This window comes from Antennarius striatus, chromosome 3 (genome assembly GCF_040054535.1).
Source record: "Antennarius striatus isolate MH-2024 chromosome 3, ASM4005453v1, whole genome shotgun sequence".
Classification (NCBI taxonomy): domain Eukaryota; kingdom Metazoa; phylum Chordata; class Actinopteri; order Lophiiformes; family Antennariidae; genus Antennarius; species Antennarius striatus.
This window is the reverse complement of record NC_090778.1, coordinates 26,134,970-26,161,661: the sequence shown is the minus strand read 5'-3', so window position 1 is coordinate 26,161,661 and position 26,692 is coordinate 26,134,970. Positions and strand designations below refer to the sequence as shown.

General features: G+C 47.0%; 3 protein-coding genes across 4 annotated transcripts; 2 read left to right on the top strand and 1 right to left on the bottom strand.

Moving 5' to 3' along the window:
* Nucleotides 1–352: 352 nt before the first annotated feature.
* gpat4 (glycerol-3-phosphate acyltransferase 4) lies at nt 353–9,937 on the top strand. Its single transcript, XM_068310523.1, has 13 exons — nt 353–894; nt 1,424–2,034; nt 3,358–3,427; nt 3,512–3,812; nt 4,499–4,573; nt 4,662–4,751; nt 5,562–5,655; nt 5,770–5,885; nt 6,054–6,109; nt 6,411–6,496; nt 6,601–6,729; nt 6,827–6,906; nt 7,337–9,937. The coding sequence occupies exons 2-13, from the start codon at nt 1,867–1,869 to the stop codon at nt 7,443–7,445; spliced, it is 1,374 nt and encodes a 457-aa protein (XP_068166624.1). The 5' UTR covers nt 353–894; nt 1,424–1,866; the 3' UTR covers nt 7,446–9,937.
* A 280-nt stretch (nt 9,938–10,217) lies between these two features.
* On the top strand, nt 10,218–22,155 carry inpp5l (inositol polyphosphate-5-phosphatase L). 2 transcript variants are annotated; one of them, XM_068310525.1, is made up of 16 exons: nt 10,218–10,661; nt 13,942–13,983; nt 14,074–14,174; nt 14,253–14,340; nt 16,446–16,509; nt 17,001–17,104; nt 17,447–17,499; nt 18,093–18,212; nt 18,286–18,370; nt 18,479–18,574; nt 18,648–18,722; nt 18,845–18,918; nt 18,999–19,110; nt 19,658–19,726; nt 19,831–19,887; nt 20,561–22,155. In XM_068310525.1, exons 1-15 carry the CDS (start codon nt 10,602–10,604, stop codon nt 19,867–19,869), a joined length of 1,182 nt encoding a protein of 393 aa, XP_068166626.1. In that variant the 5' UTR covers nt 10,218–10,601; the 3' UTR covers nt 19,870–19,887; nt 20,561–22,155. The 2 variants fall into 2 exon arrangements, with proteins under 2 accessions (XP_068166626.1, XP_068166625.1); XM_068310524.1 differs by lacking the exon at nt 10,218–10,661 and adding an exon at nt 11,991–12,292.
* Nucleotides 22,156–23,534: 1,379 nt separating this feature from the next.
* Nucleotides 23,535–25,395, bottom strand: nkx6.3 (NK6 homeobox 3). The gene is made up of 3 exons (XM_068310526.1): nt 24,446–25,395; nt 24,095–24,264; nt 23,535–23,796 (listed from the first exon to the last, which is right to left on the bottom strand). The coding sequence occupies exons 1-3, from the start codon at nt 24,846–24,848 to the stop codon at nt 23,566–23,568; spliced, it is 804 nt and encodes a 267-aa protein (XP_068166627.1). The 5' UTR covers nt 24,849–25,395; the 3' UTR covers nt 23,535–23,565.
* Between the last annotated feature and the right edge of the window lie 1,297 nt (nt 25,396–26,692).

The window sequence follows — 26,692 nt, the reverse complement described above, 5'->3', positions numbered from 1 at the left end:
GGAACAACCATGACAGGTAGTTAATTTTTTAAAATATGAATGGTATAATTGTAGTGATAAAACAGATAATAGAATAAACCTAATTTCCTTGCAAGTCTGACAAAAATAGGAACTTATGAGGCTATATTTTTTATTTTAACCCCAACCTTGGATTAATATTTAACCAATCCAGTGCTGGCCTTGTGAAATGAAAAAAATGAAATCAACTTTAATGATCTATGTAGAGAAATTATATCTTTTATTATTTATCTTTATTGCTTTTCATTAATATATAACAGCAACAATACAGTATATCATAAGTCCAGCACTGGCTCTACTCGATAATATAATCTGCAGATCATTATATTAGCCATCAACAGGATTAGCTAGAAGGCTCATCTTCCGATAATATCCATATCAGCTGGATATAAACAAGTTTACCATAAATAAAAACTTTTATACATTTGCAATAAAGTAGAATACTACAAGCGTAAAATGGTATTTATACAGCATGTATGTACAGTAACAAAGCTGTGTTGTGATGCTCTCGGGCGTCCCTAGTGGTCAAAAGGCTGCATGTCAAAGCCGGTTTGGCCTTACAAGCGCCCCTAGTGGTTATTTTAAATACACGTACAGTAGCTGCAGTACCACACTGTGGCCACCAGGTGTCAGCTATGAACTACCCGTGCGGTGAGTGCTGCTGAGGGTTGGCCCTTTGACGTACAGTACGCAGCAGTCAGCCGCGAGCCTCCTGCTGCCCACGTTGTCCGCCAGGCTCGAGCCGGTCCACGAGCGGGCGTCAACACAAAGACGAGACATCAAAGCGAGCCTGGCGTCCAGTCCGAAGGTGGCTCCGCTCAGCACTCACCCGACCGCAGGCGGGGCGCTAGCTACACCGGGGTAACCTTTCCTGAAGTAAGTCCATCTTAGCGAATCCACGCTTAGAACAAAAAAAAAAAAAAAAAAAGCCAAGGCTCGTTGTTTCATTTAAACACCCGGATGCTACTATTGGGGGATGCGCGTGAGAAGCTAGCGAGGCACGCGACGGGTCCAAAACGAGCGTTAGCTTAGCGTTAGCTCGGAGGCCACAGGCTAACTTTAAAAGTCCGGTCCGTGTGGGGGGACGTGAGCGTCACGACCCGCCGCTATTCTAGCTCGTTTTTTTTAAAAATTAGCAGCCTGCGTGGAGCCGAGACGCTGCTGACGGTTAGCGGTGACTGCTGGTGGATGACCAGGCTAAGCTAACCCGTGCTTGCTTCATCGTTTTCAGGGATGAGGGCAGAACGGCCTCCGGACGTCATCCTCCACACCTTATTTCCGTTTCAGTCAGTTGAGCGTTATTGTTAATTCGCCGGGATCCAAAACCTAAGTTTCCTAAGGTCACTGGGGTTCACAGAGGACATGTTTGTAGTTTTATGCTCATCCTGAACGTTTGTTTGCACAGGTCCGTGTTGGAGTCCCGGGATCTGTCGGACCCGTCCCCGTCCAGAGAAGCACCTGCCGGGCGCAGCTGTTTGGGTTTCATCGGTGACGTCACCGTCACCAGCGGGACGCGTTGGCTGGACAACAAAAGACATCTGGAGGAGAGAGAACCTGCTGTTTGTACAGCTCTGCTCAATTTTTCCCCACTTCTGGATTATTCTCAAGTAGATCGATGGTGGAAACTCTGAAATTGGTTGAAATGGCCCAAGAGGGCAACCTGAAGATGGACACCAATGATTCTGTTTGTGTTGAAACAAGATACCTCAGCCTCTAGTTACCTTGATGAAGGCCTCTTTCTGACAAAACATAAGGGCCACTTGGGGCCAGGAGGTGGGGAGCGAGGCCTCCTCCAACCCTCAGATAATCAGCTGTTGAACAGAGGCCATCGCCCTCCTGGACTTGAAGATGGAGCTCTTCTTCAACCCATTCGACAACTTGCTGTGCATCCTCCTGGGCATTTCCTTCACGGTGTGGTTCACCCTGCTGCTGGTCTTCATCATTGTGCCCGCCATCTTCGGCGTGTCCTTCGGCATCCGGCGTCTTTACATGAAATCGCTGCTGAAGATCTTTGAGGTAAGATTCTCCCTGCTGCATTGCATGATGGTCAACCTCCTGCAAGTTTTATGTACTTTCTAATCGCTACAAAAGTTAGTTGAAATAACATTTTAATTTATTATTTCACACTCATCTTCTTGGAAATGTTGGGTTTTAACAAATCCAATATTTAGTTTTAAATACATTTAGCTGTCCTTTGTTGCCTGTCAGATCTTGGGTTTGCTTCATGGTCAGAACAGAATGTTCTCTATATGTTCGGGGGGGGGGTTTCCCTTTTCCCTTTTGGGGTCCCCTTCCATCAGTGCCAAACCCAGCTCTATATTCTTCTGCCAGTGCCCTTGATGTCGGGAGCATCCATCCAGACTATTGTTCTCACCGCCTGATCCAGATTAGCATCACAAAAAGCTATTCTCCCATTATGTAACTGGAGAAAACAGCCTAACTAACGGACCTTTCAGTTACTGTTATATGTGGCGTTGTTCCAACAACCTGAAATAGCACTTGCTGATATGCATTTTTTGTTAAACTAAACCTGCTTCACTTACAGCCCTTGCTGTAAGTGAGTTCATCTCTGGTGTTGCTTTGCTAGTAAAGCTGTCGTCGCCCGCCGGCGTTCATCTCTGACAGTCAGGGATAAATAAACCGGAGGAGAGAGACATTCCGTCCTCCTGATGCTCTGCAGCAACCTGGAAATTTGGAGAAAAAGGTCAAAAGACAGACAAAGTGCAGACGCCGCGAGAGAAAGGGGTTTGGTGCGTGGGCTTGTTTTTATGTGCGAGTGAAGATAGCCAGCAGACGTTTCCCTGCACGCCTTGGAATGTTCTGAAAAAAACCCCTGGAGATCGCCTAAAACCTCTAAGAATGCACCTCGACTGAGACGCAGCTCCCGTCGTCTGGCTGAAAACACACACCTCTCTTTAAGATGATTGGAATTCTTTCTCTGCACTTTTGCAGACGACCCCCGTGGGGGGGGGGGTTAACTACGTGCTGCTGGCAAAACACGTCCATCCCGCACAATCATTTCCATCCTCCACACTCGCCTTCCAGCCAGAACACGATGTGCTTTTGCTCGCTGTCGTTGGAGACGACCTGTTTTTTTTGTTGAGCTCAGCGGGCAGAGCACTCACTTGTTGAAGTGGGAGGCAGGACTTTGTCATGTTAATATGTTGGAACAATCCTTCACTTCCTGTCCTCACTGTTAGGTTTAAAGACATTTCAACACATTCAGGCTGGAGTGATGTAATAAAAGAAAACCCAAGCGCTGCTTTATTACACGCTGTATCCTGTGTTTTGACCTCTCCTGTCTTCTTCTGTCTTTTTTTTATCCTTCCGTCCGTGAAGTGGGCCACGCTTCGGATCGAGAGAGGAGCCAAAGAGAAGAATCACCCCCTGTACAAACCCTACTCAAATGGTGAGAAGCCCCTCGCTGCGTTCGCTAGGTGTGTTTGTTTTCGCGGCTGACCTCCTGTTTCTCTGTCTCTCCGGACCCCTGCAGCCATCATCGCCAGGGAGCCCACCTCCTTGGAGGAGGAGATCAAGGAGATCCGGCGCAGCGGCAGCAACAGGGACCTGAATGCATCGCAGGAGTTCGAGATGTCCGACATCTTCTATTTCGCCCGGCGTGGCGTGGAGAGCATCATGGACGACGAGGTGACGAAGCGCTTCTCCGCCGAGGAGCTGGAGTCCTGGAACCTGCTGACGCGCAGCAACAACAACTTCCACTACATCAGCCTGAGGCTGACCGTCCTCTGGGGGCTCGGCCTGCTCATCCGCTACGGCATCCTGCTGCCGCTCAGGTATCAGTCCGCCCCCCATCCCCCCTGCCTATCCAGAAGGAAAGCCATTATAAAGTCCCAGAGGAGGAGTCTGGTCCTGATGCATTTGTTAAACAGCAGCTTGGGGGGGAAGTGACATCTTCACACGACTGTGGTTTACAATTAAAGATTAAATCTTGACATTGAGGAAACGTTTATTCTTAGTAACACCAGTGGCCAACAAATGACACACACACATAGCCTGAAGGTGTGTTAGTCAAAACAGTGACATGACATCCGTGAAGATGGTGAAACACTGAAGGGTGGAAGAACATGAGTCAATATTTAGGATAGGGATTCTGTTACCACGACAGCAGTAAAACCAGCTAGCAGTAATGAAGCCACACAACACCAGCTGACAAAGCAGTTTGCTAAAGGTGGGTTCATTCCCAACTGGACTGGTTGATTGCCAGCTGGCCGTTGGGAGGTGATTTCCTCATCCGTGCAGGTCGACGTCAGCCTGACTTTCTTCTGTGTTCTGTCTCATCAGCAGCAGATGATCGGTTCATCCTGATTAAGACGACTCAGCATCTTTACACGTTAATCCAAGGGGTTACTCTTCTCTCAGCACAGAAGGAACCTTCATCGGCTGCAGCTTTAAAAGGATGATAATTATTGAAATGAATATGACCTTTACTCTGTAACGCTCCTGTCCGTCTCTCTAACAGGGTAACCCTCGCCTTCACTGGTGTAGGCCTCCTCGTCTTCCTCACTTCCATTGTTGGGCTCCTGCCCAACGGGAGGTAAGACCACCATGACCTAACACCTCTTCATTGTCACTATAAATCTCCTGTAAAGGACATCTAACCTTTTGTTTGCTGCTTCTTGCAGGATTAAAAACGTGCTAAGTCAAAAAGTCCATCTGATGTGCTACAGGATATGCGTCCGAGCGCTGACCGCCATCATCACTTACCACGACAGGTGAAGGAGCCACACACACATTTTTCTTTCCAGTTGAACCCAGAAAAGTTCTGCTGACAGGTTTCTGAAACGGGCCTCTTAGGACAGAGAGAGAGTCTCCGTGATGTTACGTAACGGCAGAGCAGTTATCTTTAGAGCCCAGGGTGTGTTCTCACCGCAAATGTAAAAACGAAGGGGGCCCCAGGCCAGAGTGTCAGCATCGTGTTCTTACTTTGGCGTGTTTTCCCCCAAGTGTAGCTGAGGCACGCTCAATCCCACATGCAACACAATGCTGGGAGTGTCTGCACGAGTTTCGGACGGCTGTTTGCAGAATTTGATTTAGAGCGGGCGCCAAGTGCTTCAGGAGCAGGACGTTCATGTTTGCGATTGCTGTACAATGGAACAAATGATACAATCATTTCAATAATTTGAGGAGAAAAAAAACCTGGAACATCTAACAGATCTGCATAATTTCTTATCGTCTGTCATCAAACATGTTTGTCCCCAAGGTTCTCTTCTAGTCGAGGCCTAAAAATACACAACCAAAGGAAGCGTCGCTCTCTTTTTTTATCATTGTAATCTGATCTTTGGAATGAGGCTTTGGTTTATTCGGGTCCAGAATGCTTTGGGGGTCAAACCTCTGACACCACGCGTGGCTTTGTTTCATCCATGTGGAACAACAGTGAACCAAAACACTCCTGATAGACTGTTTTGATCTTACTGAACCGTTGTGTCGTGTTCTGAAACATTCCACATTGTTTCATGTCCAAATCAGAGGAAGTTCCTTATTGAAACGTGGATTAACGATTGTTCCTGTCTGATTCATTCCAGTGAGAATAAACCCAAGAATGGCGGAATCTGCGTCGCCAACCACACCTCACCCATTGATGTCATCATCCTGGCCAGCGATGGCTGCTACGCCATGGTGAGCATGCGACGCTCCACTGGCGTGTTTCTTCGTGCAGCTGATGCTCTGTTGAGACGATATTTGTCCCAGACATAGATGAAGCCCTTGTCTAACGATCGTTTGTCGTCCCAGGTCGGACAAATCCATGGCGGCTTGATGGGGGTCATCCAGAGATCCATGGTCAAGGCCTGCCCACACGTTTGGTTTGAGCGCTCAGAGGTCAAAGACAGACATCTGGTGGCTAAGAGGTGGTACAACAAGCATTCACATTGGGTTACTGTTGTTTTGTTTGTTAGTTTTAAGGCCTTCTGTTTGAGTTAGCCCTCTGTCGTTTTCTATAGTTTGTGTGTGAGTCTGTTTGATTGTATTTTCTTTTAAACACTTCACTAACAGGCATCGCTCTTATTGTCTTGCAGATTGAGTGACCACATAGAAAATAAATCCAAACTGCCCATCCTCATTTTCCCTGAAGGTGAGCGTCTTTGGTGACCTGTCGTAGATAACAAAGTTTCATAATCGCTTTACGCTGCGCTGTTGCTAGATATTCACGCAAGTCGAAACTTGCATTCATTAAAAATCTGTTGGCCTGCAGCAAACTCCAAAACCTGGCTGATTACGTTAAGGAATGACTCTCTGTACTTCCACTCTGAGCTTTTCAGTGCATTTGTATTTTCTTTGCTAAAACTAACCCATTCCATCCTCTTCCTGGTACATTAGAATTTTTTTTTTTTTAATGACTTTAATAAAGAGTTTATTCCCCTGTAAATCCTCAGGTACCTGCATTAACAACACCTCAGTTATGATGTTCAAGAAGGGCAGTTTTGAGATCGGGGCCACTGTCTATCCTGTGGCAATCAAGGTGAGTCTTTCCTTTCATGAGGTGATATTTTCTAACCTCGGATCTCCCGTCGACGTACGATTCTGGGTTTTTATTGTTCACTCGGGTGTGTTTGTTCCTCTCAGTATGATCCCCGCTTTGGAGACGCCTTCTGGAACAGCAGCAAGTTTGGGATGGTCAACTACCTGTTGCGAATGATGAGCAGCTGGGCCATCGTCTGCAGCGTGTGGTACCTGCCCCCCATGTCCAGAGAGGTGAACTCAACCCCCCGATCAGCGCCTGCAGCTTGAGATGCTATTAACGGTGCTAACGACCTTCAAATGACCTTTGACTGGTGTTTATCTCCTGCAGGAGGGCGAGGATGCCGTCCAGTTTGCCAACCGTGTGAAGGCAGCCATCGCCAGGCAGGGCGGACTGGTCGACCTGCTGTGGTAAGACGACACCATCCATACACACACACCGCCAGGTTTCACACCTGAACCCGGCGACTGACCAGGGATCCGCCGGCTCCGGTCGGCAGACATTTGGCAGGAACCACTGGGTACAGCCGGCGGCTAGAATGTCTGCCTTGTTCTGCTCCGCTGATCCGGTGAGACGGCCTGGCGTTCCGTCACAGCCGTGACTTTTAGAGCCGTCACTGATCTCACTGGTTTCACTGGAGCGTTTCCTGTTGCCAACAGGAAAGGTCACACCTCGTTGTTCTGGTTCCAGACAGCTAAATTCTACATAGCGGAGGTGTTGAACGCACAGGCAGAGCCTTTTGTTCACTGGACTCCAATGATACGTCCTCCTTCACTCGTCACTAGTAAACCTGTGGTCTTCGCGCTTCGTCCTCGTCACGGTCTCTCTCCTGTCTTGCAGGGATGGAGGACTGAAGCGAGCGAAGGTAAAAGACACTTTTAAGGAGGAGCAGCAGAAGCTCTACAGTAAGATGCTGGTGGGGACTCAGGAGGACCGCAGCCGCTCCTAAAGGAGGTGACCTCTCTTAAGCAGGGGGGATGCAGCGGCTTCGGACTGAATTAACGCCCACGAGGCTCTCATCTTCAGAGCTTTGGCCTGGAACACGTACCGCGGGGAGTGCTACATTCGGCTCCGCTTGGGACGTTTACTTCGCATCGCTGTTCCGGGGTCTTTCTGAGCCTCGTGCCGGAGCCTCGTTTCGCTTTTGGGATAAAAAGTAAGGCCTCCCCTCCAAGAGTGTCATCTCTGAGGGAAATATAATCTTCTAATGACTTTTTAATTTTCATTTTACTGTGATTGTTTTTGAGTTCAGGCCGGATCACACCTGGAACGTTCTGGTAGAGTTATAAACTAGTTTGTTTTCAAGCTGAAGCCTTCCGGTGGAATTTGCATGACTGCTTCTGCCCCTGATTTTGGGCTTTTTGTTACATTTAAATATTTATATGGGCCTTTTTTTTACAAGAGAAGGCAAAAATATTTAACGCATTTTAGTTTGAATTTAACACTTGTATCGACACGCGGCAGGACAGCACTTGATATGTTGTCTGTTTCTGATTGTTCTTTTCCACGGAATGTGAAAATCTTCATGTTATGAAGTGGGAAGCGTTTTTAACGCAGTGGGAACGTTCCACACTCCGGCTGCTAAGAGGTCTTAGCTCCACATTCAGGCCAGACGATGAGCAGTCATTGTTTTAATGACGGTAAGCTGTTACACGTTCACACCGATCACTTTTATTTACTCGTGATGCAAAAGAAAAGAAGCTACATCCGTTCTTCTGAGGAGACATCCTGTTTGTCCACATGTAGCTGTTGAACTCACTCCAACACGCCGTTAGGTTTTTGTCGGCTTCCTGTTCGTGACCATTTCACTTTATTTATTTCAAGCGAACCCTGAAATGCCCCCCGCCCTCACATTTCTCCTCACTCCTCTCTTGGAGGAGGGCGTCGCTGCCGTTGGGTTGCAGGGATCGTCGTTAAAAGCATTTCAGATCTGTTCAGCAAAATAAATGTTGAATATTCTGACTTTTTGCTTCCAGGCTGTTTTATTTTGCGCCTCACGTTTCTTTCCTGGTGTTTTCCAGAAGTTAATAACTTGTCCTTACAGGCGATTATGAATAATGTCTGTCGCAGCCCCCGCGACGCTTCACTCCATCAGCTTCATTCTTCCTTCAGACTCTGCGCTGATCCAGAGGCTCAGACCTTCTGGGTCAGCCTGATGGTTCTGATCTGCTGCTTCCAAACAGACGATGGTTTATAGTTGCTGAACAAACCTGACTTACAATCCACATTGAATGATTTGGCTTCCACAGACGTTCCCTGGTGATTCTCTAGCAGCTTCACCCAGAACCTGCAGGCCTCCCCTCCTGGCTCAGATAAATGGACTCCAGCCTCCTTTCAGAACCCCCCCCCAAACAAACCAACCAACCTCCAACTGTCTTTGTTTCCACCCTGCATGACGGACATTCTTCTGCGTTTCTGTCGCAATGGCTCTGAATGGGTTTGTTGACATCAGTGAATGAAACACCGTCTCCTGGGGAGGAGGAGGAGGAAGCAGGGCGCTGGAAAAGCTTGGCTGTGTAAACGCCGCCATGGTTGAACAGCTTTGTGTCGGCGCTATGGAGAGGCCGGGTCCGACTGCTGGGGGCCTCGCCTCCACCCGCCCCAGCAACTGTGTCGTAAACTCTTGTGGTTGTGATAACTGGTAGATGAAGGAAACGGCCGAAATCTATCAATGTGAATGAAAAAAGGAACTACGTCCCAGTTATAAATGCACCCGATGGCTTCGGCTTATTGCACTTTGAAATGTCTGTTTGTCGTCGTTTGGCTCAAGGCGGCGATGGCTTGTGTGTGTGTGTGGTTGGCCAACCCTCTAGTAACAGGATATTTCATTGGGAGGAGAGCTTCTCAGAAAGAAAATGATGAACTTCCTGTTGCGCTGCAGACCGCAGAGTGAGCCTGTGGTATGTTGTATGGTGAGTCCAGTCTTTTCAGGTGATTTTAGTCTGAGCTGCATCATCGAGGAGTTTCCAGGTGGGGCCTCGATGGATCGGATGTGTAGGTCGGTTACATCCCAGGAATGCTCAACCGGATTGAGATCTCAGGATGTTGGACTCCCAAGTCAACAACTTGGAAAGGTGGATGTCCCCAGGGGACCCTGTAGGACACTTCCCCCCCACGCCGTGACGCACGAAATGCCGCAATGGCGAAATGCCCACGATTACATTATAGCACTTCCATGCCAGCAATGTACACCCGGTGGAGCGAGGAGGAGGACCGCCCCAAAAAGGTCACCCATGTCCTGTTGGTGACCGCCGCCACCAAAGGGACGTCCTCGACAGGAGGATGACGTCACAGTCCAAGAATGGGCGGAGCTCTGTCGTAAACTTCACAGATAACCCGTCTGGTCTGTTTCACGGAAAGTGTGTTGCCATAGTGAGTGATGACATCATCAGGAGGTTGTGCCTAACCATGAGGAGGATTACTGTTGTGTTGTTTACCAAATAAAACCATTTACAAACTCACTCCAAGGTGTTTCCATCATCTTACACTCATTTGTACAATAATTAGTTTAATGGCTTTAAGTTGTAATAAGTAGGATTTTCAATACAACGGAGGTTGCCATGGTAATTGAATATTATGGGATTAACTTCAAAGGAGGTTACGCTGCTGAGTGACGCGGGCTCGGTGGTGATAAACATGACAAAGGAAGAATGTCGTCGGCTGCTGCCGGAGGGAGGGAGGAGCACTGGGGGAGTTACCGTGACTTTATAAGAGCTCCGTCCGGCAATCGGAGCGTCTGTCTGGGCAGCAGCCGCGCCGTCCGGTCCCGGCTGCTCTAAGTCCGCTAAGAAGCTACTAGTCCCATTAACCTGGGGGGGAGGGCGGAAATCCACACTTCTCTTCAAAACTTGTCCGATGGGTCGGAGCTCCGCTCCACTGCTCTCCGCCGCACCATGACGCCCTGATCCCCGCCATCCACGCACGGTTCGGACCCGAGGCGGAGCAGCGACATGTCGGCGCACCTTGAGGACTGATCATCGGGTTCCGGTCTCACGCGACAAGCCGTTCCTTAAGCCCCCCCCACAACCCCCCCGGAGAGTCACGGGCCTGGACGTGCGTCATTCCGGCGGAGTTTCCTCGAGCTGAAGGCGGTTGTAGCGTCAACATGGAAGCGGCCACGGACGTGCTGCTCGTCACCGCTAACGTCGGCTCCCTCTTCGACAACGTGAGTACCGTCACAGCGGTGCTGCTAGCCGCTGCAGGTGACGTCCGGTCGGGCGGGCTGGACAGCGACGGAGCTCGGCGGCACCTTGACCGCGTTAGCATCGCATCTCTGGCAGCCTAGCTAACGCGCGCGCTAACTTGCTCACGCGCCTCACCGCGACCCGTTACTCTGGTTGTAATTGACGTGTCACGCGTGTGGCACAACGGGCTGTCAGAGGCGCGAGCCGCTCTGTTTTCACGAAGGCGCGAGCCTATGCGTTGTCAATAACAACAACATCAAAAAAAAAAAAAAAAAAAAAAAGGCGCAAAGTTACAACCTCTCACGTGACCTCGCGACCTGGCCGGTGTTACGTCATCTGTGTCCGGGCAGATAGGTGACCACTCTAAAGGTCAGACGTATAGGGAAGGGCAGGGGCGTGGCCAGGGGCCCCGCCCACCAACTACCACCATCATTACTAAACACAAGCTTGTTTCTTCTTCTGCGTTTTGTAACTAAATCAAACAATTAAAAAAGAAGCAGGTACAATAGTTTCATTAATTTTCATGACTGTTTCATTTCAAGATTATTCTGAATATTTATTTATAATAAAGTCGAGATTAATTCAAATCTAATTTAAGTTATTAAACTAATACGAATATGTATTCTCTATTCCTTGATGATATATGATTTAAACCTTTAGAGTACAGATTAATGCGTTAAGTATAGAAGTAAAAGTATCTCAAACAGGTACAAATAAGTCTTTGTTGTTCATTTTTACCCTCTTTTTTCAACCCAGCTATACTTATGACATGTTGGAATGCCTAGTGTTAATTATGCATGTCAACTTTTGTTTAAAAAAAATGGCATCATGGATTTCCTGCATTTCAAGTCTCCATTGAAAACTGTAGGATGTTTTACTATGAAATGCAAATTCTGTTCACCTTGTCAGGGAAGTGAAAAAGTCTTATTTTAACGTGAAATTTTGTTAAACTAGACTCTTGACGTGATATTTAAGGAAAAACAGGCGAGCAGCTGAACCTCAATTGATTCAAACTAATTGCAAACCGGACTGCGTCATTAAGGAACGGGTCTGCAGGGATCTGGATCCAGGCGATATGGTCGTGTCAGCCTCCCCGTGTCACGCTCTCAACACGTCCAAGTGCACAAGCAAAAAAAAATATTGACATAGTAATTATCTTTTTCCTGATGGGACGTCTCTTTTGTGACGGCCTCTCCTGAGATCTCTATGGATTTTTTTTTTTTTAAAGTTTATATTACATATATCTTCATTCCTTAATTGCATTTACAGGCTAGTTTAGTTTTTTAAGTGTTTTTCCAAGTGAAGTAATTATAAGATTAATTCCAGTCAGCCAAACACAGTCAGTCAGTCGGCTGTTTTGGATGGCAAGCACGCACCTCGATTGATTATTATAGCTTGAGTGGTTTTTATAAATGACAGTAAAATAAGAGCGTGTTGAGTTGAACTCTTCTGCTCACATCCAGCCTTCTTCAGGTCTGGTTTGTGCTGAGCTGACGGAGGCGTTGCAGGGAGGATGGCGCTTACACTCATGGAAATTTGGCTCGGGACCACGTTTCCGGTTGCCAGATCTGGCTGCAATGGAAACATGTTGGATCCCATTGTGGATGGAAATGTAAACAGATGAGTATCTTCCCTGGGGAACTCCGGTTTCTCTCCTGACTTAAGCCTTCACTCCCCCCCTCTATTTCTATAAACAAACACTAGCCGCTCACCCGGCCTTTGGGATAACAGCTAGACTTTAAGCACCTCACAGTAAATCCTTTTCCTCTGCGATCCTGCAGTTTATCCGGTGGAACAGTCGTTTCTTTGTTCTCCTCTGTTTCAGAGCTAACATTTAATCCTGCAGATAAAGTCGGCCACTTCTAGCGAGCCTGTTTAATGACTCCTGACTCACATTCATTTGAAGTTGTTCCGCAAACATTCCCTTTGTTCATTAAAACGGCGTCTGGAGGTTGATCTGTGGAAGTCTTGTTCTCAGCTCTCCGTGTTTTTTCCCTAAAAGTCTGAGTTTCTTTGCAGCCGCCATCCGGAGCTGGTTTGTTATTCCGACCAACGTGCCCGGTCCTGTTTGAAAGAAGACTTTCTGTTTGTGGAGAGTAATTGCTTCATGAACTTCTCCAGGGCATGCGATCGGCCCGCATGACAATAAAGAAGAGGTTTTTACACCTTCAAGCCATCTCAATTAAAAATTCATGTATGAACACGGATAATTCTACTTTAATCATTTTTATTACTCATCTATCCTTCCCCATCTCACTGCTGCGTTTTAAATGTGTATGTTTGGTCTAAACGTGGAGCAGTTGCGTCATCTTTGCAAACGCTTCATGCATGTACCCCATTTGATAGAAAACTCTACAGGACTCTCTCACTGCGCTGGGGGAACAAACTCTCAAGTGGGTGTGGATGAAATTCCACGTTCATAGGTACAGTTCAGCCCAAGGGCTGGGTGCCAGTGGCTTCAAAACAACATAGTCAACCGCAAGAGAGTCTGCACCCATCCTCGATCACGCCTGACAGATCGCTGGAAGCTTCATCTGGCGGCGTCGTATCGATGTAAAGATGAATCATTTCTCAACTGTAAACCGGTTTTAAAGATTCAGACACTGTTTAGACTTAAGTCCTCCTTTCCAGATGGTGCCCCCTCCCCCCTGCTCATCCCAGCACGGGGGGATTTGCAAAATCCATCAATGGAACCAATCATTAGCTGGCTTTAGTTGACTTGGGAAAAAGCCTGCAGCGCAGTGACGTGAAGTTTGTCACCTTTATTTCCTGGAGCAGAACTTTCTCCACACTGCGAACTAGCACTGAAGTGCTTTGTGAGGACTTTTTTGTTTGTTTCCATGGTTACAAGTGAAACAAGTAAGCTTTGTCTCCGGTTTTCCGAGCTATTTTTTTGCACTTCAACTTCATAAAACCTCTCCTTCAGGCTAGAGAGGTGAACTTCAAACATTTAACATGTTTTTTTTCCTTCATAGAACTGAACGTTTGAGGATCTTAATGTTTTTATTCTTTATTGAAGGATCGTTTCTCCTTGGGACACTTTAGGAGGTGAAAGAGTCCAAAAGTTAGCTGAAGTAATATCAAATATTGATCTTAACACTCCTCTGGTGTTTCCTTGAACGTGTAAATATTGGTTTTTGCAAATAAGCTTGAACTCTTGGGTGTCAGGACTGTTTACGGTTCGCTGCGCTGCCCCCTGGTGGCCAATTGGTGAATGGACGCAGATGTAGTTTGATGTGTGTTTTTGTTTTTCCTTTACAGGTGGGGGAAATTCAAAATGAATGGTTACAAGAATTATATAAGGTGAGTTTATTATAGTCGTGTAAAGTCTAATCCATGTCCTCATCAGTCATGTTAACCCTGTTTGTGCCTGGGTGGGGGGGGTTATTCCAGACGATCCGCTGCTACAAGCCGCAGTTCATCGCCCTGCACTTCCAGGAGGTGGGGGGGAAGGACTACATGTTCAACATGGGCCACGCCGAGGACTTCTTCAGGTGGGACATGGCCTCTGAGCCAATAGGAAGCAACTTCCTGTTCGTATCCATGGTGATGTTGACCTCTGTTGTTTCCAGGAGCATCGAGTCGAGCGCAGAAATGAAAGACTTCGACCGGGTCAGCATCTACATGGACAACCGCTTCCAAGTGGAAGAAAGCTTCACGGTGAGAGACGCTGCTGTTGTGGTTGTAGTTCACGTGTTTGTCCACCACGTGGCGCCCTTTCACACGTTAGAGCCGGTTCCACTGACTGAAGCAGGAGCTGGTGGGTTTGTAGACACTGGAGCATCATCTGGATCCGTTTATTGGTCCATCTAGATAAAACTTCCCTCCTTTTACGGGTCCATGAATCCTTTTAAGGGTCCGTGGATCCTTTTCCTCAGGAATTAATCCAGATTTATGAGAATTTTTTTATTTTTTATGAGAATCTAAACCCCAAACCGTCACCAAACGAAGCGTCAAACAAGTGTCATTTCTTTTCTTTTGTTGTTCCTCAGCGTCGCCGCCCCCTTTTTTACCTCCATCCATTGTTTACCCCCTGGTTCGACCCCCCCCCCCCAGGTCCGCTCTGGTGACCACCAGGTCTGGATCCATCTCCACACCTGTCGTTGGAAAAATAAAAACAGTTTCCAACTTGTTTTTAGTGACCCTCACAGCCCCACCCCCCACCCCACCACCACCACAACCTTACCCACCCCCCCCCCTGCTTTGACACTTTTAGAAGAGTAGCTGCACATTTCTTAAACTATTAACCCCCACTCCTCCCACGTGATCCCCTCACAGTGGACCCCTGACAGGGGGGGTCAGCAGCTGTGTCTGTGCGCTGAGGTGCGTGGATCAGGGGGCGGAGCTTCCAGGTGCGGCTCAGACCCGCGTGAGTCAATCAATACCTTTAAGTCCAGATTAAAACTATTGATCCCAGTCATTTGTGCACGATAAATAAAGTGTGAGACGAATGGGGGGGGGCTGGGACTAAGTTTACCCTCTGCTCATGGCGTTCTCACCCTGCACCGTTTGCCCCGGAGGTTTGGGCCCCCCCTCTCACTCCATGTAACCCCCCCACCCCGATGCCTCATTCTCATTTCGTCGGTGCCACCCGCATTGATTTTCAATTTGTTTCCTCCGGGCCGCGGATCATCAGTTATACGGCCAGGAGAGAGTTTTGGGAGAGGGGGAGGGGGGTGATGGGTTTGCCTCTCAGATGTTGGTGGTTGGAGGGGGGGGGGGGGTTGGGGGTGGGGTGGGGGGGGCAGACTTCCATGCATTCCCAGTATAAATGGTGTTTTGATAAAAAAAATCACTGGTGAGTCAATATTTTTTTATTAAACTGTGCAGCAACCTGATTGATGAAGATCTGTGTTTGAGTATGTGGAGGTGTGTGTGTGTGTGTGTGTGTGTGTGTGTGTGTGTGTGTGTGTGTGTGTGTGTGTGTGTGTGTGTGTGTGTGTGTGTGTGTGTGTGTGTGTGTTCCAACGCACCCACATGTAGATTCCAGCGCTGATCATCCCAGGAAGGATCAGTCTAACGTCAAACTCCGAACTTTTTTGCGGCAAACATTCCCTGGAATGCCCCCCCACCCCCACCCCCAACCTTAAACTCCCCCTACGTGTCGCTCACTAATTGCCCCGCGCTCACCAACCACCGAGTCGCGCGTTTTATTAAACGAGGACGACTTTGGCACCGATGATGAACGATGCTGCTGTGCGTCCAGGTGGGGCTGCTGGTGTTGGTGGGGGGGGGGGGGGGATGTCCGTCACGCCCCGAGCCCCCCACCCCCACCCCTCACTGCTTAATACCTTTTAAATTGTTTTAATTTTCTGTCTGTATTGATCTCCCGGGGCGTGATCAATCAGATCAGTGGAGCAGGCAGTTAGTACATTAAAAATTGTCAGCGCGCGTCACGGACGGCGCGCGGGCGCGTCGGCCACGCCGCGCCCGCGCGTCTGTTCTTCAAAGTTTCATGCGTCTCCAAGAGAACCGTACTTTTTGGCTCCTGCTTTATTTCCATACTTATTATTTAGTTCATTTCTAATATATGAAGTATTTCTAATGAGGTTCTGCAGGCGAGGCCTTCCTGCTCAGTCTCTTGTACATGTTTGACTAATAATATTGTTATCGCTTTGTATTTTTTATTTTTTTTTGTGAGTTTTTTGGTTCCGCCCCGTCTGGTGGATTGATTGTCTGGTGGACAATCCCCAAAAAAAAAAAAAAAATCAATAAAGTTATTCTTGAATCTTGACTTAAAGATGCGTGTCTGTCTCTTCCTGCAGGCTTTGGGGAGCATGTACTTCATCCACAAGACGCTGAAGGACGTCTACCAGTACGACTTTAACGGTAAAAACTTCACTCCCATTCATTGAGCTTCTTTTTCGTTAAACTTGAGCGTCGTAAACGCCCCCCCCCCCCTCCCTCCACGTCCCGTCCTGTTCTGGGATCAGCTGTCAGAGCTACGCTGCGGACGATCGGCGAGTTCTCGTTCGGATGTCGGTTTGAACGGCTCCTCGCCAGATATTTTGCAAAGCAGCCGAGCCGCTTTGGTCCTGCCTCGTAGTCTGGTCACGTTAGGAGTGAAAAAGCTCCCCAGAAAAGCTTATGGAAGAACCATAAACATCCTGCAGCTGCCAGTCGCCACGACGACCGGAGCGATTGCTGCTCTCCAAACAGTCTAATGGCTCGCTTATAGATCCGCACATCACGTACGCCGCTCTGATGAGGTTAACACCAGTTTATTGATCGCTGTTTGCATGTTTTCTCACTCTTTTACATTCGGTCAACCCGCCCCCCCTTCCACCTCCTCCTCCTCCTCCTCTTCCTCCTCCTCACAGTGAAGGATTTCAAAGCGGTGTCGGGGCAGAACAAACACGTGGGCTCTCTGGACGAGGTCCCCACGGTGGAGAAAGAAAAATTCCCAAAGCATTTCTGGCCTGATGTGAGTATGCATGCATGCGTGTGTGTGTGTGTGTGTGTGTGTGCATGTTTGTGTGTGTGTGCATGTTTGTGTGTGTGTGCATGTTTGTGTGTGTGTGTGTGTGTGCATGTTTGTGTGTGTGTGCATGCTTGTGGGAGGGGTACACGAGGGCCGAAGGGAGACGTCAGGACAAATGAGTCTGCTGGGGTGTGTGTGAGTGTCTTTGTGTGTGTGTGTGTGGTGTCTCGCTCTGACAGGGCGATGAGACAAATTATGTGCAGGGATCAATAGTGATCAGTTTGGCTGTTTGGGGACATGCCTCACTGCCGTTTAGTGACACACACTCATTTGTCTCTGCTGCAGTTCAAGTGGTCCAGGAAGGGCTTCATGAGGACCCGCTGGCTGATCCACAACCAGTACGTACACACACTCACACACACACTCACACACACACACACACACACACACACACACACACACACACACACACACACACACACACACACACCTCACATTTAGAACCCGCAGTGGAAAAGGCGAGTGTGTAGCTCGGTGCGCTAACTGACACAAACAGGAAGTTTGCAGTAATTCCCGCACTATAAGGCGCACTGGATTATAAGGCGCACCTTCAACGAATGCCCTATTTTAAAACCTTTTTCATTTATAAGGCGCACTGTTGTTTTTTGAGAATATTAAAAGCTTTTAGGTGCGGAAAATACTGTCAATGTTTTCCATTTATTTGGTTGTTTGCTCTGCTGCGTGGTTACCGCGCCACGAGTCGCTGCTCGGATTCCCATTAGTCCACTTCGGTGACGGGCGAAGAAAAGGAGCCAAAGCCAGACGAACGTGCCCGATTGTGGGCTCAGTATTATCTCGAGTTTGGTGACTGATAAGAGAACACACACACACACACACACACACACACCTCTCTAACGGTCGGCCTCGGCGTTATCAGCTCGCTTCCTGTTCCTCGTCTCCACCTGGACTCACAACTCTTGTCGTTTCTCAGAGGTCTGGACATGGTCAACGTCCACCTGTTCCACGACGCCTCCAACCTCATCGCCTGCAAGTCCAGCCCCTCCGTTTACTCGGCCAATCGCAAGAATGCGCTGAGACACATCATCAACAGGTGAGGCTTCAAATGCGAACGATTTAAACGTCCCTCCTGGACTAGAATGACGTCTGCTGTTGTCTCCCCGCAGGATATCGGACCACCGCTACACGCCTCTGCCCTTCTTCCTGTTTGGGGATTTCAACTTCCGCCTTGATACGCTCAGCCTGGTTCAGGTGAGGCCGCTTTTTTTTTCTTTTTTCTTTTGTAACTCCCATCACCCCCTCCCCCGGCACGACGTCCTGGCGTTAACGCCGATTTCATCTTTGCGTTCCCGCTGGCAGCACCTGTCCACCTCGGCGGACGTGCAGACGGTGATGAAGGACAGCAGCAACGAAGTGGAGAGGATCATCTGCGAAGAAAAAGACAACGACCACAAGGTGACCGATCCCGGCTCCGCCTGACGTTTTTTTTGTAGCTCTGGCGCCACTGACGCCCCCCCCCCCTCTGCAGGTTCTGCTCCACATCGAGGAGAAGCTGTTCGCCTACCTGCACCAGGCCTTCTTCAGGGCGGACGACGGCAAAGCGGTGCGTGAGAACACCCGCCTGCCGCCACAACACGTTGTCTCTGATTTCCACATTTGATCTTGAACGCATCGCGCTCAACTTGCCCTGAGATTTACCCCTCCGCCCCTCCCCCCCCCCCACAGCTGCTTAAGTACGACAAAGAAGCGGCGGCCTTCCAGGAAGTGGTCAGAGAAGAAAACATCACATTTCCCCCCAGGTAAGAGCCGATCCGCTTCTTCTCCCCCGCGGTGGATTTTGAGCCGTGGCGTCACGCCGTTACCGTACCGTCTGTCTCAGCTACCCCTACAGCGAGGAGCACGCCAAACCCACCCAGTACATGAACACCCGCTGCCCCGCCTGGTGCGATCGCATCCTCATGTCGCACTCTGCAAAGGGATGCATTCACACGGTGAGTGGAGCCCGATGTGCTCTTTATGCACGTTAAAATGTAGGAAGTTACACGCAATGGATTCAGTTCAATTCTGATTGGTGATTTTTGTGGATTATAGTCGAACCTCGAGATACGAGTTCCTAAATCGAACATTTCTTCATTTAAAATGAACTAAAATCATTTTAATCTGTTCTAGCCTTGTAAAAAAAAAATAAAAAAATCCTAAATTCTAAAAAACAAAAACACTTTTTTCTTTAATTAATTATAAATAAATTACGCACACAAAAAAAAAAGAGATAAAAAATTAAAAGAAATGAAAAAGTCAGGAAACACACACAAGTACTTCTTTACTCCACCAACGAGAACGAGATCCGGTCTGGCTGATGTTGTATCCATCCACCAACTAGCGGTGGTGTCCCAAAGTACGACTCGTATCTCAAATAACTTGTATGTCGAGCAGCTCGTATCTCGAGGTTCTACTGTACATGAAAAACCTGCAGGCGGTAAAGTAGTTCCTGTCTTCAATTCATGTTTGCACACAATCTTTCCTGTGTTTTCTTTTCAGGGTGACGACGGGGAGCAGAAGGTCGTCTACAACACAGTGGGTTCTAACATCTGCATGGGCGACCATAAGGTAAACGGACAGGAAGCGCCGACGGCCGCAGACGAACCGGCGTTCCTGTGGTGTAACCCCCGTTTGTCCTTTTTTTTGTTTGTTTGTTTGTTTGTTTCTCACAGCCAGTTTTCTTATTCTTCGCACTGAAGTCCAACCGCTGACTCCCGCCCTGCTGAACGGTAAGAGGATGGTTGTGTGGATTGAGAATGTGACGGCAGTAATCTAGCTCCGCTCCCTGGGGGGCCATCACCCAGGCTGGCCCGCCGCAGACGGGATATGAACTAAGATGAAGTGCCTGCGGTAGAAGAGCGCTCCTTTGTGCCCGAACTCGGAGCGATCAGCAGCTTCCTCTGATCGATGTCCCTCCGATCCTCGGCTCGCATTCATTCCCAATCCTGGAACGCCGACATGCATCCAATCCCCCGGAAAGCTTATTGGCATTTTTACGGCCGCGATTTTGTTTTGCTGCCGTTTAAATGAATATTTGTAGGGATGGACTACTTTTTAATCGGAGTCCCTCTTTACAGGCATGACTGGGTTTAAACGACACGACCGGCTCGGCCCTTTTTTTTTTTTCTTCCCGGGGTTAATTCACGGATGTCGGCTTGTTGTATTTAACCAGAACAGATGACATCACGATCACACAGGACGGGTTTACCTTATTTCTAAATGGACACATGCTTTGAACGACGTCCAGTCGGCCTGATGTTATTATAAAACAAATTAAAGTTAGTTCTAAAAAATATATATATATACATACACACACACACACACACATATATATATATATAAAATATGTATATTTTTTGCCATGCTTTCATTTCTGTTGGTATCTGTGTTTGTCTCCTGCAGGTACCAACACAAACCCGCTATACCCCGCTGTAAACAACAACAACAACAACCCACCGCCACCCAGGATGAGGCGTCTGTGAAGACTTCCCTCCTTCAGATCCTAAACACTCCGACCTGAGCTGGAGGTTACCGCGACGACGGCAAACCCCTCTGGAATTTTCTGATTTTAGGTTTTTTTAAAAAAACCTTTTAACCCCCCCCCCCCACACACACACACAGAACATCTGATCTGGACCGGACTCCACTTCACTGGCAGATTTTATCATCTTTCCTTTTGGTTTTTTTGGGGGTTTTTTTAAACGCAGCCACTTTTGCAATTTTGCTGCTCTCTCATTGGTCAGTTGGCACAAACACATTAGATCATATTAGTCATAGCAAAATAAATTAAAAAAACGTCATCCTGACAGGAACGAACAATCTCTCCAGACGTCTACGTGGCGTCTGATTGGTTCCAAGCGGGGGAATGGATCAGCGTGTAAATCCAACCAATCAGAACGCAGTACTGTTGAACTCCTGTGTGGCATTATAACGACATTATGAACAGCATCTTTAGCATGAGCCGCCAACTAAATAATGAATATTAAAAGCTAGGAGCTCTTTAATAATCACGCGTCGAACCGGTCCTGCTGACTGTGTGCTTTTATTTTGTTTTTTGTTTTTTTTAATCTTATTTTCTTTCAGGTTTTTAGGTTTTGTTGTGATTGTAAACAGGTCGTAAGGTCGACGCTGCTGCCCGTCAGACGTCCTCATGGATGAAGCATTTCTTACCGGATGTGTTTCCTGCTTCATTACTAACTTTTTGCAATAACGTGTGTAAAATGTAATCGAACGAAGCAGAAACGACACCGGACTCGTTTTTAAAGTGATGTCAACGGACTCGGCGAGGTGGGAGGAGCCTAATTCCTCTTTAGCATTCTAGCATTCAATGTAGCATTCATTCAATCAATTACACATTCTATCGCTGTACATCCCACTGTAAATGAAAGCGCTTTTTTTCTACATGTTAGAACTGAATACTTTCTCTTTCGGAGAGAAAGAATGTTTAATCCGTGCTGTAAGGAGGGAATCTCCTCTTTGTCCTCCTCCAGCTGGCATCAACCTCATTTCACGGTAAAAAGACGGGTACTACCGGCCTCCTTCCAGCTGTTGGACTTACTGGTTTCACTGGGTTGTCACCGTTGTCTGTAGGATACAGAAACACACACACACACACACACAGATCATGAACTGTCGACTTTGTGGCTTTGATTCCCTGTAGTTTCTGCTGTCATGGATTTTTTTACTGAGAATTTTTTTTTATAATCTGCATTTTTGACTAAAAAATTTAAAATATGATCACGATTTGTTCGCATCAACCCATCGGGTTGTTTCAGGGTCGGTGCGAGGGGTTTGTTTTTTTTTTCTTTTCAGATGTTAATAGAAAAATTCTTTCCATGCATGAGTTCACAGATCTTCAGGTTTTGACTGTCAGTCATGTTTGTGGGGGCGAAGCTTCTTCTTCGTCCAGTAGGACCAGTATTACCTTCAGATTCACGCCAGTCCAACACTACAGCATTCAAGACTTCACTGTAAATAAAGCGTACCCTCTGCAAACAGCTGTGATTTAATTTGTTTTCAATTTAATCTTAGTTATTTTCATATATTTTGAGCTCCTGTGAAATGATACTGTTTGTGTGTGTGTGTGTGTGTGTGTGTGACAGAAAAAATTATTTAAAAAAAATAAAATAAAAAGGATTGTTAGAACTATAATCAAATTAAAATATATTATTAAAATCTAAATTGTTCACTTAAAAGAAATACAAGCTAATCTTCGGCTGAAATAAAAAAATTAAAAAAAAGATCGTATGTTCATCTAATTCAGTATTTTATATTTTAAAACCACTTTTTTTCTATTAGTATGGCTTCATGTGTGCAGTGTCATATTTTACTGTATGAAAATAATAGTGACAGACACCCCCCCCCCCCTTTTCAAATAAATAAACCATAAATTACAGCAAGCAGTAAAACCTTTTTATTCAATCTTTATCTCAGGATATAGATCATTATCTTATTGTTACACATTATTATTTTGTGGAAAATTAATTTCTGGGGGCTTTTGAGATGAACAAAAAAAAAACCCAAAACAAACCCAAATTAAACATGGTTCAAAGGTTGAAAATAAAGCTTCCAAAATAATATATAAAAAATAACTTGAAGCCCACTGGACAGAATTCTCCTCTTCCTCGTCCTCTTCCTCTCGGAGGGAATCATCTGGAGGCTGACTGAGCTGTTCTGGGGTATTGATCTCATGATGAAGTGTCCTGCTGGGGGTGATTGTCTTCAATTAAGCCCCATCACGCCTAAATCACACCAGATTAGACCTTTGACCCGCAACACTCCAGGACCCGCAGTCAGACCACGCAGGTTTGACGGTTTATCACCGACATCTTCATTTAGATCAAATAAATGTTCTTTAACGATCATCGTCAAAACACTTTATTTCTATATATAAATACATTTTATAGATGAAACTTGGTAGTTTAAAATAATCCCAGACACGAGAATAATATCGGATTAGTTTATTTTGGTGGGTAGTCTTTCATAACAACATAACATGCAGGTTTATACATCTTTTTTTTTTTTTTTCTTTCAGGTGTTTCTACAAAAACCACGGGCGTGACTTCACCTCCACATTCCAGTGTCACGTGATAACAGGTAATAAATCATTTATTACAGTCACATATAAAAGTAAATGTGATTTAAGATTTTTATTTTTATTTATTTTTTTAGTATTATTTATCCGTTTTCTGCTGTATTGATGGAAACAGCGTGAACATGCGTAAAACCTCAATCCGGTAAACTTTATTTAAAACTATTGACTTTATTACAGCGTGCATGGATGCGGAGAAGTGCGCGATCTTGGGGGTGGGGGTGGGGTGGGGGGGTTTATACAGACACAATTAGGTTTTAGGGATATTCAGATGTCACGGTTGTCACGCATGCCTCCGTGGACGCGGGCGGAGGCGTCACACGTGGTGCGGCCCCAGGCGCAGCACGGAGAACGCCCGGCGGTGTTTGCGTAGCAGCAGCCGGATCTTGTCGTCATCCGAGTCGGGGTCCAGAGGTTTGTTGTACTCCTCGTCCTCCACCTCGTTCTCCGAGGCCTCCCCGCCCTGCCCTGCGTGGCCGGCCTGCGTGGAGCTCGGCTCCGACGCGCTCTTCTTCCTCCACTTGGTGCGTCGGTTCTGAAACCACACCTGGACAGGAGAGTCCATTCAAACCTACTGTCAAATGTGTGTGTGTGTGTGTGTGTGTGTGTGTGTGTGTGTGTGTGTGTGTGTGTGTGTGTGTGTGTGTGTGTGTGTGTGTAACAGCATATATTAATGTGATCTTTTCTTTGATGAAACAGATTCAGAATCTCTTCCCGAACATTTAAATGAATAAGAAAAATGAACTTAATTTCCACTTGAAATAATAATAAACATAATAAACTTTAGTTTTAATTAAATAAAGTTTTAAGGTTACCGTAGAAACACAACTTCATAACCTCTTTACCTTGACTTGTGACTCCGTCATGCCCAGAGAGTACGCCAGCCTCGCCCTCTCAGGCCCGGCCAGGTACTTGGTTTGCTCGAAGGTTTTCTCCAGAGCGAATATCTGATGTCCGCTGAACGTTGGTCTGGTGTGTTTCTTCCTGCCTGACATCTCCACCAGAGGACCGCTACCTAAAACATCAACGGAGGAAAAGACAGGAAGACATTTTTGGATTTTCTTCACAGAATCCTCGAATTTTTGCTTCCTGATCATCGTCATCCTTGCATGACAGAAAAGTGATATCAAAGCTGCACATTGAGTCGACATATTGATTAAATATTTCGGTTCTGGTTCTGCAGTATTCGGACTCACCATTGGTGCACTGCTGCCGCCCTCCCCTCCAGTCGCAGCCGCTCTCCGCCCAGCAGCTCACGCTGCGACCCTTCATCGGACACTCGCCGCCGGGCTTGGAGAATCCGCCCAGGCTGGAGTTGTAGTCTCGGTTGTAGTAGACGGACGCGCTGGTGACGGAAGGGCCGAACCCGGCCATCGGGGAGTAGCCGGACAGGAGGGTGGTGGTGGTGCCCGTGGAGCCCATGCCCACCATGGATCGGCTCAGGATGTCGCTGATGCCGTGAGGCGTCTGCAGCTGGCTGTTGAGGCCCGGGTTGAGCTTGTAGAAGGAGTTGGGCACTGAGTACTGGCACACCGGAGCCTTGAGCTCTGAGGGGAACTGGTTGTTGAACAGGAAGGACCCCTGGATGTTTGGATCCATAGGGAGTCGCGTAAATTCAGTTTCAGTAACACATCCGATAAGATCCAGGCAGGGAAAGACCTCCGATGGTCGTCCAAGGAGTTTCAGGGATCACAATGTGTGGAGCTCCAGGAAGGATCCTAACAGATTCCCTGCGTTGCAAACAAACCGGGAACCCCAGAGCAGCTGATGAACCTCTTCAGCTCCTCTCAGCCTCAACGCGGTTCTGTGATAATCCCATACCTGGAGTCTCGGGCCAGACTTCTGGACACAGACCTTGATGTTCTCTTTGGACATGTGCCTGCTGTTAGCTCGCCCCTCTGATATCATAAATAAGCAGTATGTGGAAGTGGAGCGACACCTTGATAAAGATAGGCCACATTAGAATGCAGCCGGGGATTGGCCCGGGTCCCAAAGCTGGAACACCTCCTATTGGCTCCTCTGTGATGGCCAAGCCTTTTATTGGAAAGCAGCAGATTAATTGTGTTTTGAACAGGTGGAGTGGGAACAAGTTGATTTTTTGATGGCCTGCCATGTGCAGAGGAGGGGAGGCAGCCGAGCCTGAACGTTGGAGGGGGGTGGGGGGGTGGGTATTGTTCCGTTTCCTGCTTTCATTCTGGAGGAAAATACTTTCTGAATAAGGAAGATTGGTACATTTATGAATCAGTTTATGTCCAGCAGAGGTTTACAATGTAATGTTTAAAATAGAATCTCTCGCAGGAATTTGTGGTTTGTCAGATGTGCTCAAGACAAAATGACCTTCACGTTTCCATGGAAACCACAAAAACCTTTCAATTAACATAACATTTACAGTATTAAAATGCATAACTATGCTATAGGGGTGACTGTGTGTCTAGTTTGCTGAGGCTAGAATGTGTGGATAACCGCCTTGAGGGCTTATCTCAGAAAATCACGTTTCCATGGAAACAGAAAAAGAAATCTAGAACTGGAATAATTTAAAGTTGATTATTCATTCATTCATTCATTTATTCATTCCCTTTCCGAACTGCTTCTTCCGTTTTTGCGGGTCATGGGGGTTGCCGGAGACGATCCCGGCGGTCTTACAGGACAGAGACACTCCCGACATGCCACCAGTGCATTGCAATAAAAATTCTTTAAAATTTAGATTTGAAAATTAGCTTAGGTTTCAATGAGCCAAATTCCATTTATTTCATTCCATAAATGAGTCATCAGCTGTAATCGTTCCACGATGGAAACTTATAAACACACTTAGTCAGAAAAGTAAAAATAATTGATCATTTATTGTTTAATTTCATTTAATTATTTTTTAAAAAATAAAACACATTTTAGCCTTTATCTTTTTTAATAAATAAAAGAAGAAGATAATTTATCATTTATTGTTGTGTTCTTTGATTACCAGCTTTCCCTCAGAGAGCGAAGTTGTCCTCACATGAATGGAAAAACCCTGGAATTCTTGTTGCGGTTTGCTATTTGTCTCATTTTGGCAGGAGGCGGGGCCAAAATGGTGGGCGGAGCCTTGTCTCTACACCTGTTCTTCATGTCTACACCTGTGCCTGATCAGGCTGATTGGTCTGAGGCTTTTTAAGCCGGCTTCTCCTTTGGTCCGAGGCCAGATTGTTTTGTTCCCACGCTTCTAGTTTGTTGGACTCCTCCAGTTTTCTTGTGTTTCCTGGATTTTTGCTCTTTTCTGATTAAAATATGAATGAAAGTCTCTCTGCATTGTGGTCACGTCTGTCTGCAAGTCCTGCTCCTAAAAAGTAATTCCAAACCTGCCTGTTGTGTCAACCAAAGACCTGAGATGATGATTAGTTACCTTTCTTTCTCCAGTTAGCCTGCTAACATCTAACATCATCTACGTCTTCGTAATACCCGCCCTGTGCAAT